Source organism: Mus caroli, unplaced genomic scaffold (assembly GCF_978045245.1).
Source record: "Mus caroli unplaced genomic scaffold, Mus_caroli_1 scaffold_4, whole genome shotgun sequence".
NCBI lineage: Eukaryota > Metazoa > Chordata > Mammalia > Rodentia > Muridae > Mus > Mus caroli.
The window spans coordinates 119003245-119021072 of NW_028227259.1; the positions used below are offsets into that span (position 1 = coordinate 119003245).

At 48.5% G+C, this 17828-nt stretch overlaps 1 protein-coding gene and 1 pseudogene across 7 annotated transcripts in view; one reads left to right on the forward strand and one right to left on the reverse strand.

Moving 5' to 3' along the window:
* Positions 1–1044: 1044 nt before the first annotated feature.
* The window catches only part of LOC110294755 (uncharacterized), a 28846-nt gene continuing 12062 nt past the window's right edge, over positions 1045–17828 (forward strand). For 3 of the 7 annotated variants that reach the window (XM_021163195.2, XM_021163200.2, XM_021163198.2), the window contains exons 1-6: positions 1045–1173; positions 4597–4647; positions 8724–8854; positions 9461–9514; positions 11304–11388; positions 13268–13363. In XM_021163195.2, coding sequence (XP_021018854.1) covers positions 9494–9514; positions 11304–11388; positions 13268–13363 — 202 coding nt within the window. In that variant the 5' untranslated portion in view covers positions 1045–1173; positions 4597–4647; positions 8724–8854; positions 9461–9493. Of the gene's footprint in view, positions 1174–2078; positions 4229–4596; positions 4648–8313; positions 8855–9460; positions 9515–11303; positions 11389–13267; positions 13364–17828 lie in introns of those variants that run through there. The other 4 variants (XM_021163196.2, XM_021163197.2, XM_021163199.2 and 1 more) reach the window with 4 other exon arrangements.
* Positions 15855–16347, reverse strand: LOC110294756 (uncharacterized protein C9orf40 homolog pseudogene; annotated as a pseudogene).

Genomic DNA, 17828 nt, shown 5'->3' on the forward strand with positions numbered 1-17828 from the left:
GCTCATGTGAACTCTGAACCTACCCAATGCCCCCCAACACACACTCCCCGAGTTTTCTGGCTACAGGAAAGACCCTCACATATCTGGCTCTCTCCAGACATGTAGCACTGGCTGCTCAGGCACAGGCGGGAAGCACCTGTCCGTTTTCCTTCAGACTCTGTGCGATCAATAGACTAAGCTTTATACCCGAGAAGAGTAGGTAACCAAAGGAGCGTTCTGGTAAGTAAGCCGAGAACTATCTAAGATGAGAACACCAAATCCCTTTCCCAGGCCCCGAGGCTTCTAATTGAGGCTGGCAGGCACCTTCCTGGGATCTGTGCCGTTCACTATATTGCCTTTTCTCTCTAAAAATGATTCCAGACTCTGCCCCTTGAGTGGTTTAAGTTTGCTGTACATTGGGAGGCCCTCTTCCCGATGCAGCCGTGGTTCAGCTGGCCCCCCGAGGCAGTGGGGGACAACAGAAGAAAAGGGTATCTAGGAAGCTCCCCCTGGACATCCGTGCTCCTGTTTGGAATATGCTGTCTAAGTGTTGAGGCTCAAGGGCACAAGATGCAAAGATGCTAAGACATTCTAAGGAGAGAATACATGCAGCTACTGTAGTGCCGCAAGAGGCTCTGCATCCTTGTCAGGGGAATCAAAGACAGACCAGGAGGTGGCCGACAAGGCCATCCTACTGTCTACCCCAGTTCAGCAGAGGCCTCTGGCACAGTAGCAGCCGAGTCCCTAATGAGCCAGAACTCAAGCATCAGGCTCCACACGCAGAGTGGCATAGCCACAGCCCCTTCTCAGCCTCCCCGTGTCCAGGCTGCTGACCCGGGGAGCCCTGAGTCTTTCCCTGAACGACTCCGCCCCAGCACAGGAGCTCCTCCCAGGAGCTGCTTCTTCATAGTGCTCCTCTAGCTTCAGCCAGTTCAGTTCGGGCAGAGCTCATTATTTATGCAACTGTCACCTGGGCAGTTGGTCAGAATGTCCTGGGTTCCAAGCCAGTTGGCCGACACCAAGGTGGTCACGTGACTGTTTTTTTTTTTCCTGACACACTAGAATTTTAAGCATGTCCGGTGAAGAGGGTACCAGGTCCCTTAAGCCCACTGTCCCCTTCCAGTGTCCAGATAACTGAGGCCCCAGTACGCTTCTCTATAATACATTTTGACACATGAAGAAACAGATTCCAAGGTGACCGACTGGGCAAGTGGGTGAAGATCTGTACTAATCCCCTAGACTCTATGCAGGTGCCCCCTTTCCCTCTCTGTATTTTGCTTAAAGTGTCTCCATTCTTGCAAATCCCCCGTTTGTCTGAGTACGTTCTGTGTCCAGTCCCTAGAGAATTACAAAAGCGCAGGTGCTCTTGAGACCTTTCAACACAGGCCAACACACAGACAGATACAGAGATGAATATACAGACACACACAGAGATGCATATACAAACAGACACATACATATACACACATATACACATATACATACGTACATACATACATACAGACAGACATATGTACATTCATACGTATATACAATCCCTAGAGAAGTTTGGTCATAAGATTTACTAGACAGAAGCTGTTATGGCGATTGAGATTGCATTCAAAGAATTAGGCTAACTCTCTAAAGTCTGAATCACGGAGAACATGCTCCTGCACCATTTCTGTGCACAGTTCCTGGGATGGGACTGTCTGTGGCAGAGAGTGCAGATATGGGGTGGGGAAGCTGAGGGGTCTAAGCTCTAGGCTGGAGAAACCGCAGCGCCCTGGAAGCTTCACGTGTTTACAATTTAGAGTTGAACAGGGAGGAGGAGCTCTCGGCTGGCAAGGAGGCAGGGTTATCACCTAAAGATACACGAGGGACCAGAGTTTATGGCTTACAAGTGAACAAGGAGATGGGTGTAGCTGGTCTTGATTGGCACAGTCTCTGTAGGGGACAATCTTCAGGTCATACACATGCAGAAAGGTGAAAGTTATGGAGGACAGACAGCCATGTCCACGTGAAGGTCGTCAGAAGGAACCTGTCTGCTTAAAGGCAGAGCCATCTGTGCCCGGTCCCTGAAAGCTATAGAAACATGGAGAGACATGCCTTTGTCTGCCTCCTCATGGCTCCTGCTGAAGTCCCTGGCTGACCTTGGCTTCCAGGTGTACCACTCTACTACCCGACTGTCACCATGTGTCCCTGCTGCTTCCGTGTCTCTCTGTTCACACTTTCTTGTTGTCCTCTGAGTGATGGTCATTCAAATAGAGTGCACACCAATGCAGGACAAGCTCACAGCAATAAAAGGGAACTGTCTCAGTCAGGGTTTCTACTCCTGCACAAACATCACCACCAAGAAGCAAGCTGGGGAGGAAAGGGTTTATTCGGCTTACACTTTCCACACTGCTGTTCATCACCAAAAGAAGTCAGGACTGGAACTCAAGCAGGTCAGAAAGCAGGAGCTGATGTAGAGGCCATGGAGGGATGTTTTTTACTGGCTTGCTTCCCCTGGCTTGCTTAGCTTGTTCTCTTATGGAACCCAAGACAACCAGCCCAGGGATGCCCCCCCCCCACACACACACACACACCCTGCTTGATCACCAACCTAGAAAATGCCCCACAGCTGGATCTCATGGAGGCACTTCCCCAACTAAAGCTCCTTTCTCTGTGATAACTCCAGCCTATGTCAAGTTGATACACAAAACTAGCCAGTACAAGAACCGATTTTCAAAGGCCCGGTCACTAATACCGAACATTTGGCATGAACACTGGAGGACATGGTTCAGTCTATGACTTCCCTAAACAACAGATTTGACCCAGCAGAGGAAAGAGCTTATACATCAGTCAGCGCCAAGTCATAGTCAGCAGAGATACATGAACAAGCATCAAGTCAAAGCCATGGTAAAGCTACGTAATGATAAGTAAGCTACCAGGCACACGGGGGATGGGTGGAAAGAGAATCTAGGAAGAGATGACAAGAATTTGTGAACCAGGAAGAGCCCTCAGCCCTCAGATCTTCATTAAACCTTCAACCAGGCATTAGCAAGCCAAAAACATGATAAAACTCACAACAAATTGACATGATTGGGGTCAAGAGAGGCAGAGAGCTGACAAAAGCCATTTATCACCTGTAGAGGGTCACCGAAGATCAACCCTGCTATAGACAGAAGGGAAAAAAGATGTGTTACAGACAGTGATGGGGGAGGGGAGCAACAGAATCTCTGGTGCATTGCTGGGGATACCTAAGAAAAATGGCTCTGCCGGTTCTGAAAATGTTAAAGAGCTACCATGTGGCTCAGCAATTCATACACAGCAATTCAGGTGCAGGAGAAATAGAAGTCACATGTTCACCATGCCACTACGTAGAATAGCCAAGCTGTGGGAAGAAGCCATTGTTATCAACTGATATATGAAAAAACAAAACTACAGCCATAAAAGAGGCACAGGTTGGTGCAGCACCCATACAGCCCAGGTACAGTGCAGGTGCAGCACAGGTGTAGCTCAGGTGCAGCTCAGGTGCAGTGCAAGAACAGCACAGGTGCAATACAGGTACAGCACAGGTGTAGCTCAGGTGCAGTGCAGGTGCAGCACAGGTGTAGCTCAGGTGCAGGATGTGTAGCTCAGATGCAGACAGGTGCAGGATGTGTGTAGGTGCAATACAGATGCAGGACAGGTGTAGATTAGGTGCAGTGCAGGTGCAGCGCAGGTGTAGCTCAGGTACAGTACAGGTACAGCGCAGGTGCACACCACAACACAGATGAATCCTCAGTGCATCTGACTAACAGACACTAAAACTGACAGATCGCGCAATGTGGGGTAGACCTGTCGGCATGAGATGTGCAGAACACCTGAAACATCTATAGAGACAGCCCATGGCCTTGTGGACAGAATGAGCACTGACTGACTCTGGGAACAGGGTTTCATACTGGGACTGTGAAAAGCACCCTGAAATTAGGTAGCAGAACAACTTTGAGGCCGAAACGCCAAGAACACACTTGACAGTTTGAGTTATTTCTGATTTCAAAAAGAATACAGCCCGGAAATCTGACTTCAAGCACGGGATACCGGATTAACCCTATTCCCTCCCCTCCAGTCCATCTGATGTTCACTGTCCCACAGGCCTGGGTGGAGCCAGGAATGAGATAATCAGGGGGCCCAGGGCTGATCTTTACCCAGAGCCTGTCTGTTCTGCTGATGCTGAATGGCTGTGGGGTCACACGGTACATTTTCTTTCTGAGGATCTTCCCTGGTCAGTCACATCACTGGTGACTTGGTAAGAGTCCACCATCTATGGTCCACGTTCTACACCTGAGAGTTGCTGAAGAATTAGGCAGTATCGGGATAGAGCTGGGGAGGTGGGGGAGTGGTGGCTCTCCACTGACCAGTGGGCATTGGAAGATGCTAAATCGTGGCTTCATCTACCTGTAATGGAGCACCCCCCCCACTCCATTTTTGTATCTGTTTTTCTTTTCTCGTCTGTGAACGGTTTTTAACTCCTTCATGGTGGAAGTATGTGTGAGCAGCCACTGAGTCAACAGGTCACGTCCATTCACCGGGAAGCCCCATGTCCCCACCAACGAGGCTCCAGAGGCAAGAGCAACGTACTGACATTTTCTCTGTTTCCTCCCCTGCCCGCTGAAGGTCCAGGTGGAGATGGCTCCCCGTGAGGGGGAGGACCTGCCTATTATGAAGGTAACGTTGCCCTTGTCTGAGACAGACGTGTTATTCCTCTGGTTTCTGTCTTTGCTAATCCGCTTCAAAGCTGACACTATATACAATACAGGGGAACTGCAGAATCGCCTTTGTGGAGGGCTGTAGGGTGCAAGCGGGCTGCCAACCGATGCCGGGTTGTCCTCACACTGGACACCGCCCATTACCAACTTAGCCTAGCAAGCTCTTTCCTCTGCACACCTTTTCCTGCTTCAGAAAGAATTTTGTGGGCTGGAGAGATGGCTCAGCGGTTAAGAGCACCGACCACTCTTCCAGAGGTCCTGGGTTCTGGGTCCTGTGGCTCACAACTACCCATAATGGGATCTGATGCCCTCTTCTGGTGTGTGTCTGAAGACAGCGACCATGTACTCACATACATAAAAAAGAATTTTGTATGAGCTACCCAACGCAGACTTGAGAGTGCTCCCGTACACCGTGCCCTGGCACTTCCTTAAACACTCTCTGTGCTTCAAATGTGTAGGAGAGTCAGCCACGTCCTTTGCCACAGTTTCCATCCAGCTCTGGCGTCACTGCTGTGACTGACGGAACTATGCCAACAGGACTTGCCTTAAGCTGGCTCCCCTTAATGCTTTGTTTCTGTAGTGCTGGTGTTCTCAGCAGACCACGCAAAGTATACCTATTCCCATCTAATTCACATCCCGAGGAAAGGTAAACATTAAGAAAATTTAACTTTTCTGCATGGTTCTGTCTAAAGGTATGCGATGTCTTTCTCCCATTATCCTTTTGCATAAAACGAATGGGAATTTTGTGAATGGACCCTGTGGGCCAGTGAAGACTAAGGACTATATTCTGCTGTCTTCAGAAGCAGCTTTGTCACATTGGCAGTGTGGATTTGTGACAAAGGACGCTGGGAGACCTCTGTGTATATCCTCGTAAAACAGATCCCCTTGTGGAGAGGGCACAGACGTGAACTGCCCAGGCTGGTTAACCATGGATCCTGATGCTGCTACTGTGAGGTACACCTCCATCACTCAGCCATGGTATCACCTGAACGCCAAGGGCTGGATCCTAAGCCTTTTTCTAGACGGAAAAGAGCCCTGTGGGGTTTTCCAGGCTCTGTCCGCCACTGTAACTTGGGTGCATTGTCACATTAACCAGGAGGTACCTTTAACAGCAGACACACCTCACGTGGTTTGGTTCGGGATGACAGATTCTGAGAGGCTGGAGGAATCTGATAGATCAGCATCTTGTAGCACTCTGGTCCTTCAGGCGGCTCACTCAGCCCGATACACGTCAGAGCCCGGCTCTCGTCTCTAAGAACACGAGGAAGATGCTCAGTTTCTTTAGGAAACACACCCAAGGCTCAGAGACAAATAGCTCAAGGCCAACTTGTCTGAGTCTTCAATACAGCACCCTTGCTGCACATCCCTGGTTCATCTGGGTCGGGAGTACTGGGACTGCGATGGTGAACTGTGCGATGAAGTCTCCTACTGTTAGAGCTAGCCGCTACTTAGGGGAAGCAAAGGTGTCCCACAATCCATCAGAACAATCTGCTAATAGCAGTGTTTCCGTATTTTCAAAGCATTTTAGTTAGCGTCGTCTCTAAACAATTAGGGAGTCAATGTTGGAATATCTGCTCAGAATCAAGGTCAAACTCCGAATGAAGGATGATGTTACTCAAGCACAAATGGTTGAGAGAGAGGATGCACACAGCAGCATATGCAGATACAACGATGGGAAGCAGAAGACAGGGGCACTGAGCTCAGCCTCCAGGTACAGGAGCGAAGCGGGCTGGCCCCTGACTTCAGAAAGCACAACTAGGTGGCCTATTGCTTGTTTGTTTTTCCTGCCCTTCTCTGCTCGCCTCAATCCATCTTTGCCTCAGCTCAGGCTCCTGTGCAGTCCACAAGCAACCCTGTCAGTGTGCAGTGCTGGCAGTCCCTCTGGGTCTTCCTGGCTGCCCTGAGGTCTTGCTGGACTCCCATCCAAACCTGGGAAATCCAGGCAGAGTTCTGTAAGGATGAGATATGTTTCATCATTGTGGCCGTTCCTAAACAAATCAAAACTTCATCTTAAGCGGGAACATCACTCCTCTGCGCCCTCTCGCGGCAGACTGAGGCCCTTCACTCAACAGCCGCCTTGTTCACACGTCTTTTTTGTAAAAGCCTCCAGGTTCAGTATGAATCCCTTAGCTGAAAGTTCCTCTGGAATAAGGCCTTGCCACAGCCAGCGATGTCACCAAATTCTGGTGGGAATCTGAGACCGCAGAGCGAACCACCCATGCACCCACGCACGCACGCACGCACGCACGCACGCAGGTAGTTCCTGATATGGATAGCTAGCTCCACCTAGGGCACCACAGGCGGAGAGGCAGAATTTCCCAGAAAGAGCAGTATCATAGCTCAGGTGAATGTCATGAGTTGGCCTCACCTGCTGCTCTGAGACTAAGGCAGATAGTATAAACTAGAGACATGCAGGAAAGATTTTTTTCCCCCCTGCCATTATTTTCCTGGAGCCATCGGTCTCTGCAAGCATACCATTAGTAAACTTTTTCCTGCTCTGCTGGTTAAAAAAAAAAGTAACCCTCCCCACCAGAGGTCCACGGGTCCGAGCATCCCGAGTATAGAATAGAACAGGAACCACTCCCCACTGCCCACCTGCTTCCAAATGCCTACCATCTGGTCCTGATGTTGACACCGTTAGGGTATTTTCTGCTCCAGAAACATATGACATTTGCCTACGGTATGATACCGCTCTTTCTGAAACAAACAAACAAACAACTCTGCCCTCAGCCTGTGGTGCCTTAGCTGGAGCTGTCCATCTAGGCTCTGAGCAGGCTCGGAGGATGGAAGTTCCCCCCACCACCCCCCCACACACACACACCCAGGTAAGAACAATGTCTTCATTCTGTCGCCGATACTTTTATTGATTCTGTACACTGTGCCCACCGGAAAAAAAAGGTAGCCAAGCTTTGATGTGAACACCACCGGATTAATGTCCCCAGCACCTCAGGGAATAGCTAAGCTAGTCTTGTGCATGGACCCAGGGGTTGGGGGTGGGGTGGAGCTTGAAAGTATGGAAACAGATCCGGACAGGTGGACAGCTCTATAGCAGAATGTCAGGTAGGGCTGGAGAGATGGCTCGGTGGTTTAGAGCACTGACTGCTCTTTCCAGAGGGCCTGAGTTCAATTCCCAGCAACCACACGGTGGCTCACGACCATCTGTCATGGGATCTCTAATGGGATCCTATGCCCTCTTCGGGTGTGTGTGAAGACAGCAACAGTGTTCTCACATAAAACAAACAAACACACAAACAAACAAACAGAATGGTAATGGGTGGGTCAGCTTTTCTCATTGCTAGATTCCCTGGGTCTTTGCAATGCCGCAGCTACTACAAAAAAATGCTATGTATAGTATATCGCTTTAGATAAGAGTAACCAATCAGAAGCTCAGTCTGCTAGCCACATTTCATGTTCCAGGTTGTTCCTGGTGTGTAGGAAACAGTGTCACCCTCTGCGGGGCTGCTGCCCCGAGACTGGCCCAGCCTCAGCCCTATTCTTCTTCTTTTTTTTTTTTAATTTTTAATATTTTTTATTACATATTTTCCTCAATTACATTTCCAATGCTATCCCAAAAGTCCCCCATAGCGCCCCCCACTTCCCTACCCACCCATTCCCATTCTTTTGGCCCTGGCATTCCCCTATATTGGGGCATATAAAGTTTGCAAGTCCAATGGGCCTCTCTTTCCATTGATGGCCAACTAGGCCATCTTTCGATACATATGCAACTAGAGACGAGCTCCGGGGTACTGGTTAGTTCATCATGTTGTTCCAACTATAGGGTTGCAGATCCCTTTAGCTCCTTGGGTACTTTCTCTAGCTTCTCCATTGGGAGCCCTGTGATACATCCAATAGCTGACTGTGAACATCCACTCCTGTGTTTGCTAGGCCCCTGCATAGTCTCACAAGAGACAGCTATATTTGGGTCCTTTCAGCAAAATCTTGCTAGTGTATGCAATGGTGTCCATGTTTAGAAGCTGATTATGGGATGGATCCCTGGATACGGCAGTCTCTAGATGGTCCATCCTTTCATCACAGCTCCAAACTTTGTCTCTGTAAGCCCTATTCTTCAAACTCACATCTGCTGTATGCACCTCACAGCCGGGATTCCAGCTTGGTCGATGCGGAGGCAAGCGCTATCGTGGGCCACTGAGGAAGGAAACTGAGAGGTGACTGTCTCAACTCCCCTCTCCCACTCCACGGCTTGCAATGACTGCCTCTGTTTGGCTGGAGGCCCCCAAGTCTTCCTAGCCTAGGAAGCATCTCAGAGTCCAGGGGCAGGATAGAGCAGAGAGGCCTTCTGTAATCTTTGATGTAGCAAAATGCCTCCCGCGGGGGACTTTATGAACTAGAGGGAAATTTAGGTCACGATCTGGGGGTTCAGGAGCACATTGTGGACATGTGCTTAGATTTCACGACGACTCCTGGGTCATTACAACATAGGGCTGGGAGTTCATACAAGGGGGGACTCCATAGTAATAAAGCTAGCAGATGCGATTGAGAGACCTGGTTTGCACCTTTTATTTAATGATGCTAACCAAGGTCTGAGAAAACTACACTAAACCCATCCATCATCAGGCAGTGTCTCCAGTCACCCAACTACCTCCCACTAAGCTCTCTCCATTGCCACACACCGGGGTCCACACCTCCAGCCTCTGAACCTTGCTGGTTAAAGCACACCTAGACCACAGCACCCACCAAGACCTCAATAGGCATAGAAGGAATGGGCAGGGCTCGCTCCACTAACGTTCCTCCCGATGTTTGTATCTCTGAAGATCAGCGCGTTCACAGACCGTGGAACCGGAGCCATGAGTGTGGAGATTCGGCAGGTAGAGAAATTCCTTGGGGTGGGACCCGGTGGGGAAGGTTTCCTGGGGGTGGGGGGAGGGGGTGGGTGCACCTGCTGCTCTAAGACTAAGGCAGAGACTAGAGACTAGAGACATACAGGAAAGAATTTTTTTCCCCTGCTGTTATTTTACTGACATATGAGCCATAGGTCTCCGACATCAAGCATACCATTAGTAAACCTTTTCTAATTTTGCTGGTTAAAAAATAACCCTCCCCACCAGCCCTTCTGGTCTTGGTTCAGCCTGTGCCAGCACGGCTTTGGGGTGTTTACCAGTTGACACTCCTCCCTTGGGAACTCTGCACAATTTGCATTTGGATTCGGGTTTTCTCTGTTGCCCTAGCAAGCAGCAGATCTGGCAGGGAGGGCCTTGCTCACAGATGGCTCTAGGAGTGGACTTGTGACCCAGGTGGAGGGTGGGCGGTCAACACCACCCCCCCCGGAAGTTGTTAGGATTCCCACATGTTCTGCACTGAACTCTCTGTCCACTCCTGGTTTAAAGGGCAGTGTCATAGGGGGTGAGTCCTGCATAGATCTCTGCTCCTTTTGGAGTAGAGTGGCAGAAACACACCCTTGATTGTTATCTCTTTTTCTGTTTTGTTTTGCTTTGGTTTTTGGTTTTTCCAGACAGGGTTTCTCTGTATAGCCCTGGCTGTCCTGGAACTCACTCTGCAGACCAGGCTGGCCCTCGAACTCAGAAATCCGCCTGCCTCTGCCTCCCAAGTGCTGGGATTAAAGGTGTGTGCCACCACTGCCCGGCCTGTTATCTCTTGCAATTATTCTTCATCCTGGGACTAATATAATACCCAAAGCTAGCAGCCTTTCCAGCCACCCAGTGCAGGCCAGCTGCCATAAAGGACTCCCGGGAGCAGCCTGCCTCATTCCCAAGAGTTGAACAAGATCAACGAGGGGCTTCTAGGTGGCAGCTCTGCAGTGGTTTCTGCTTTACCCAGTCCCACTCCTCCAGACAGATAACACTGCCATGCCTTCCCTGTCCTCAGACTGCTGGTTACCTAGACAGCTGGCTCCCTTATGGACCAGTGCAAACACTGCCAGGCCCCTTCTCTCTGGGTCGCTCCATCGACCTCTCCCTCCTGTAGGACAGAATTACAAAGCTGGGAATCTGCACAAGGCTGATGTCACCCCCTCTGCTCACTCTCCTATGCAACCATTGCGAAGGTCCAGCGTCTCCCCAGTCCTTCACTTTATCCCCAGGCTCAAAAAACTTCCCTCAGTATGTAGTTTGGTTGTAAATCTCTCCCACAAGACACAACAGGCCCCTAACCCCATAACAAGTCTCGAGGTTTTGGGTGGGAAGCAGGTAAGTTAGCGAGGGAACGGGGCTGGGAAGAAAGACAGCCCTGGCCTTTCGCGTGATGTCTCCACATTGGAGGAACCCTTGTGAGTGGGCAAGACAGGGCAAGATGAGCATTTTAAGGGAGAGCAGTAGAAGAGATGGTGTGAAAGTGGGAGGGAGGGAGGCAGGGAGGTCGGGGGAGGAGGGAGGGAGAGAGGCGCCATGCAGGAGTCACAGAGACCTTGGCTAAGTCTTGCAAAGTCAGGGAGACACAGGCTGTGCCCTGGTGAGCACAGTGTGTGCTCTGGGCTGGAGAAGCGCCCTGGATTCCTCAGCCACCGTCCTGGGTGCACACTGAGGTAACCAAGGCTCCTAGATAAGAGTAAGGGATGCGAGGGAGAACTGGGTCCTGCGCCTGGGACCCCGAGACACCAGGGGCAGCAGGGTACATGAACCCTGTCTTCTTTCTCCCAAGGCCACCCCATCATGGTCACTGTCCTGGTATATCCAGAAGTACGTGTCATGGATTCTGAGGATTAGGAAAGAGAGAACTGAAGTTGGTATGTAAATCATCGCCTCTCCTTGCCTACCTATGTGCTTTCAGGGGGTTTTTTGGTTTTGTTTTTGTTTTGAGCTTTATTTATTTTATGTATATGAGTACACTGTAGTTGTCTTCAGACACACAAGAAGAGGGCATCAGATCCCATTACAGATGGTTGTGAGCCATCATGTGGTTGCTGGAAATTGAACTCAGGACCTCTGGAAGAGCAGTCAGTGTTCTTAACCACTGAGCCATCTCTCCAGTCTCCACCCAGGTTTTAAAATGTTTATTTAGTCTCTACCATTATTGGCATTTATCATACGGTGTTTGTTTGTTTGTTTGTTTGTTTGTTTTGTAGAAGGTTTTATCCAAGGTACTACCTAAATTTAGCTCGTCTCCTTTCTCTTCCCACATGGTCTCCTGTATACTTACACAATACACACACACACACACACACACCTCGTAGTAGCTCATGTACAAATATGACTGGGGACAATTCTTTAAATTGCACTTGAAGTGAACTGTATACTTCAGTGGACTCTTATTTCAAATAAAATTTCCTTCAGCAATCTTTACTGCTAAAAACAAACAAACAAACTTTGGTTATACTCCTATAACAAACATAATGCTGTAAACAAGTTCCAGAGGGGAAAGAAATAACACGTTTGAGATTTCAGAGAGCACAAGGCCAGGAGCAGCACAATACCTTGCTTCAGACCGTACCACAGAGACAAAAAGAACACAGGAGTGGAACAAAAGCACAGGGAGACTAATAGGACGGAGGAGAAGGTCCGAAAACAACTGACCAACCCACCTGCTCAAACCCATGGGAAACAAGACAGTTTCTGCAAAGGGTGCCGGGGGAAACTGCACATCCGAGTTTGGAACAAAATAGATGCCACCTCTCATCCCAGAGACTCTAAGTTCAAGGAGCCAGTGACTCGGCTCCCTGGCTAAAAGCACTAACATGATGCTGTCATCTGCAAAGAGTGGCACCATGAACTGGGCAATAACAGGTTTTTTTCTTTTCTTTTTTAACCACACACAAAAATTGGGGGTGGGGCACATTCAAAGCTGTCCTCCAGCCCTTGTGACCAGTGGGACACAGGTTCTACACGACCACCACCTATCTCCTTAGCCCCTTAGCAGCGAGGAGACTTGGGAAGAAGGATGAAGCTGAACTCTGGTTTGAGATAGCAGCCCCTGAGGATGTGTGTACATGCACTGTGTCTTGTGTCTCCTTGAGGAACGCCTTCATGTGGCTGGGGCAGATGGATCCATGCTCCACTGCTTTCAAGACTGGACAGAACCAGGGAGTATCTGCTTGCCTCTGTAAACGGGCCTGCCAGAGCACTGTGTGCTCTCTGGGGAGGAAACGCATAGAAGGGGAATCCCATAAGTCACCCAACTGTTAGCAATGGAAAAGCAACTGCGTTTCAGTGACCACAGCAGTTGCCTGTGCACATCCGGGAACTGTGGTTGTTCTCTCAGCTGAGCAGTTGACTTTCTCTCTATTCTCAACACAGTAGTTCTTATCCCTCCTCCATCATGGTATTTCCACCATCAAGGGAAAACACGGTGGCAGACATCTTTATTTTACACATTTAACTTGTTTTAATAAACACACAGGACCGGGGGACTGCTTGCTGGCTAGCACAAAGTCCAAGCCCCACCATAAAAGGAAAAGCAGCGTAAGCCCAGTCTAATAAGTGCGGGTCTGTGGTCCAGCTTTTGAAACCAAACGCACCCTCTCACGCGGCCCACTTGGACATGGGAAACACACTTCTCTAGCCAGCCCTTCAGCAGCATCCCCATAGGTGCTCTGAACATTCCGTGATGAATGGTCACCATGGCGATGGGCAGGCACACGCCTGGCATTCCATTCCAACTTTGTCTAGGTGAACTGAGCGGTTCACGTCCGAGGGCAGTGGACCAGGCTTTGGATCGCTACCTAGACTCCTCGGAGATGGGAAACCTGAATTGTTGCTGTAGAGGTATGTCCCCTCGGCCCAGAGGGGCCAGCTCCACATCCTGTGATGTATTTCCCTCGAATGTCACCATCCTCTCCCAAACGTCCTACCGATAATACAGATTTTCATATCACTTGGCCCTCACTGGTCGGCTGGGATGGTTTCCTAGTAGCGTTTGCACATTTCCTGTTCTGTACAGTCTTCGAGCGAGTAGTCACAGGACAGCGTGGCCACACGGGAGACACTTGACACTAAACTTAGTTAACATGTACTCCACGAAAGGAGAGTGACTAGAGTGACTCTTTTCGGACACACACAGTGAAACCTGAATCCAGGGCTGGGGAGACGGCTCAACGGGGATACCGAGCTCGTAGCAAGCCTGACAATTTATAACCCAGGTAAAATCCTAACAAAGTAGTGTCAGTGAGTGTAACCCCACTGTGCCCGCCTCTGCTGGGAGCAGAAGCGCCAGTTAGCTCGTAGTATGAACAGCGAACAAGAGAAAGCCAGTCTCAAAACCAAGGTGAGGTATGAGTCTAGACATTGGCCTCTGACTTCTGCAGACATACCATGGCATGCAGGTGCACACACACAACTGTTTGGGAGCTGCTGAGACACTGGGAGACAAGGTTGAGTGTCCTGAGTTCAGTGAAATAGTTATTTAATGATGGAGGCAGAGAGGGACTTGGCTATCATTCAGAAAGTGCCCCGTGGGGGTGGGGGTGGGGTCACAGGCTGAGGCTAAGACAGGTTCACTCTGCTCTGGCCTTGTAGGATCCCAGAGGATCAAGAGGCTGTGAAGAGGGGTGTGTGACAACTCCTCGTCCTCTCCCAAGCCTTGTCCAGATGCCCAGAGCAGTATCCAGACGACATAAGTACATATAGCTTCCCCCATCCAGCCCCTGCCACTCCAGGCACAAGGTGCAGAACATCACACAGACAAGACCAAAAGAGAGACTCCCCCGTGACCTATAGCTAAAACACAGAACAAAGGAAGGCTACTAGAAGCTACAAGAGGAAAAGAAGTAATTTATAAAGGCAGGCACATTAGCAATAAAAATACAATACAAAGTTCAATAGAAATTTTTTCAAACAAACAGTGTACTTGATTAAAAAATAAAATTGCAACAGTAACTCAGTAATGATAAATAACAAGATACAGACAAAACTAATGGAGAGGCATTTCTGTAGCCCACACTAAGTGATCTCCTTTAAATAGGGAAAGACACTAGTCTAGCGGTTCTGGCCCCATCTGCACAATACAGGAATACCAAATCCTTGCAAAAACACCAAACCAATAAACAAAAACCTATGTGTAAAGCCACCTTCAAATAATTGAAAGAGATCTCTCTAGGACCAGGGCTCAAGCAGAGACAGTTAAAGTGCTATCAGTGTTGGGAACTATAGGTCTAAAATAATATAAACTATTAAAAAAAAAAAAAAGTCCTCAAAACAAAATCAGTAACCTGGCCAAATCATTTCTTTCGTCTCAGAAAAAGGAAAGAGGGGCAGGCATCTGCTCCCTCCTGTTCTTTATTCATTGTTTGGCTATGTTCATTGTCTATACTGTTGTAATAAACAGCAAAAAGTGTTTTAATAAGCTACCCAAATGGAAGTTTTCACTGACTCTTAAGGTTAGCGTTAAAAAACCATCCCACCTTTTAATTTTGCCTAGATACTCAAGTCTCCTACTTGTTCAACCAAGGGGAGCCAATAAGATGCATTAGAAAGTATTAGCAGCCGGGCGTGGTGGCACACGCTTTTAATCCCAGCACTCCGGAGGCAGAGGCAGGTGGATTTCTGAGTTCGAGGCCAGCCTGGTCTAGAAAGTGAGTTCCAGGTCAGCCAGGGCTACACAGAGAAACCCTGTCTCGAAAAACCCAAAAGAAAGAGAAAGGAAGGAAGGAAGGAAGGAAGGAAGGAAGGAAGGAAGGAAGGAAGAAGGAAGGAAGGAAGGAAGGAAGGAAGGAAGGAAGGAAGGAAGGAAGGAAGGAAGGAAGAAGGAAGGAAGGAAGGAAGGAAGGAAGGAAGGAAGGAAGGAAGGAAGGAAGGAAAAGAAAGAAAGAAAGAAAGAAAGAAAGAAAGAAAGAAAGAAAGAAAGAAAAAAAGAAAGAGAAAGAAAGAGAAAGAAAGAGAAAGAAAGAGAAAGAAAGAAAGAATTAGCATCCGCTATATAAATGTATTCATTTCGTGTACCACAAATATGCTTTGTGGTACCAAGGAACATTTGGAAGAACAAGCGCAGAAGACCTGAGTGCTTCCGCTACAACCGTCAAAACCTCCTTTTCCGAGATAAGCGTCTTCAAAGTCAAGAGCACGAACAAGACTTTTTTTCATCAAAAACCGCATACACAAAGTACTTTTGTCTACAGTTGTACTACATCCTGGACAACTCTCCATCCGAAGATTCGGTAATCATGAGCTATTTAATCCCAAAACTCTTCCTCATTCTCCAGGTTTGAAAAAAGTTTCATCTCAAGTATGGAGAAGAACTTTTCCTTTAGGTCTCGTCAAAATCAGTGAATTCCATTTCTTCAGATCCTTCTGTCAGGACTCCATGTCAATCTCAACTCCTTCATTCCTGTCCTCAAGTGTTTGCCAGGCTGTTTGCACTCAGATTTTCAAGAGCTGCCCGATCAATAGGTGGCAGAGGGTTCCTCCAATACTGGAATGTATTATACTGCCCAAACTACCTGCGGGCTGCCCGCCCTGTTGCCACCGCTAGCCCATAGCCCGGCTGACCCGGGGTTCCTCCTGCTCACCAGGAGGTGGCTCTCCGGGCTCCAGGCTACAGCCCTGCAGCTCCTGTCTGTGGCCCCTACCGCTGTGTCGCAGTCGCATGCGCACAGAAGCAGGCTCTGCCGTGATCCCCGCGTCCCCATTGGCACTTGGGGGGCCGAGCCGTCCCAGATGGCGGGACCCAGAGCGGCGGCTCTGAAGTTGCTGAGCAGGAGCAGTACTCAAGGCACACGGAGCCTGAGTGGCTCAGCCGCAGGGCACTTGGCCATGGGCCAGGGATACAGGCGGCGGCCGGAGGACGGAGGGCTGCACAGAGCTGGGAGCTGGGCTGTCCGGAGGGCCCAGCTAGGGGAACAGCAGCACAGCGCGGGAGATTAGAACCTGTGCCCATCCAGCTCAGCCACTGGCTGGTGGGTGCTCCCAATAGAAAAATTTAAAGCCAGAGTGCCTGGAGAAATGTATTCATGCTCTTAAATACCGCAACTGCCAACCAACATTATTATACCCAGCACAATTATCTATTAAAACTAAACAAAAATTAAAAAGTCTCCATAATTAATTTAAAATCACTAAGCCAGCTCTACAGAGGACACTTAAAGAATAAACACATCCAAGGGGCCACAGGAGGCAGCACTGAGACAATCAAAGGAGGTCTAAGCAAACACCACAAACTCAACAAATGACAGAAATTAAGACCCAACTTTAGCAATAATGTCTGAATGTCAATAATCTTAACTTCCCAATAGATGCTTTTTATTAAGGACAGCCACAAACTGCAATAAAACCCCATAACCTGGGTTGAGGCGATGGCTCAGCAGTTAGGAGCACCTAAGAGGGTTTGATTAACAGCAACACATGAGGAAACTCACAACCTCCTCTGTCTTAGGGTTTTATTTCTGTGAAGAGACACCATGACCAAGGCAACTCTTATAAAGGAAAAAATTTAATTGTGTCTGGTTTACAGTTCAGGGGTTTAGTCAGTTCAGGGGTTTAGTCCATTGTCGTCATGGAGGGAAGAACGGTAGCACACAGGTAGATAAGGTGCTGGAGATGTAGTTGAGAGTTCTACATCTGGATCCACAGGCACAGCAGGAAGAGATAGACACTAGAGCTGGTTTGAGCTTCTAAACCTCAAAGCCCACCTCCCAGGGACACATTTTCTGTAATAAGGCCATACCTCCTTACAGTGACACTCCTTATGGGCCTATTTTATTCAAACCACAACAACCTCTTAGCTCCAGTTCTATATGATCCAACACCCTCTTCTGTATACACACTTGCACACATACATACATACACACACACACATACTCACACACATGTATACATACACACACATACACAAACATACATACATACACACTCATACATATACACACATACATACACACACTCATATACACTCACACTCACACACATACACATACATACACATACTCACACATATACATAAATATACACACAAACATACATACATACACATACACAAACATACATACACATACACACACTCATATACACATACACATACACACACTCATATACACACATACATACATACATACACTCACACACATACATACACATACTCACACATATACATAGATATAAACACATACATACATGCATACACATACATACACACATTCACACATATACATACATATACACACATACATACACACTCACATACATACACACACACTCATATACACTCACACATACACATACTCACACATATACATACATA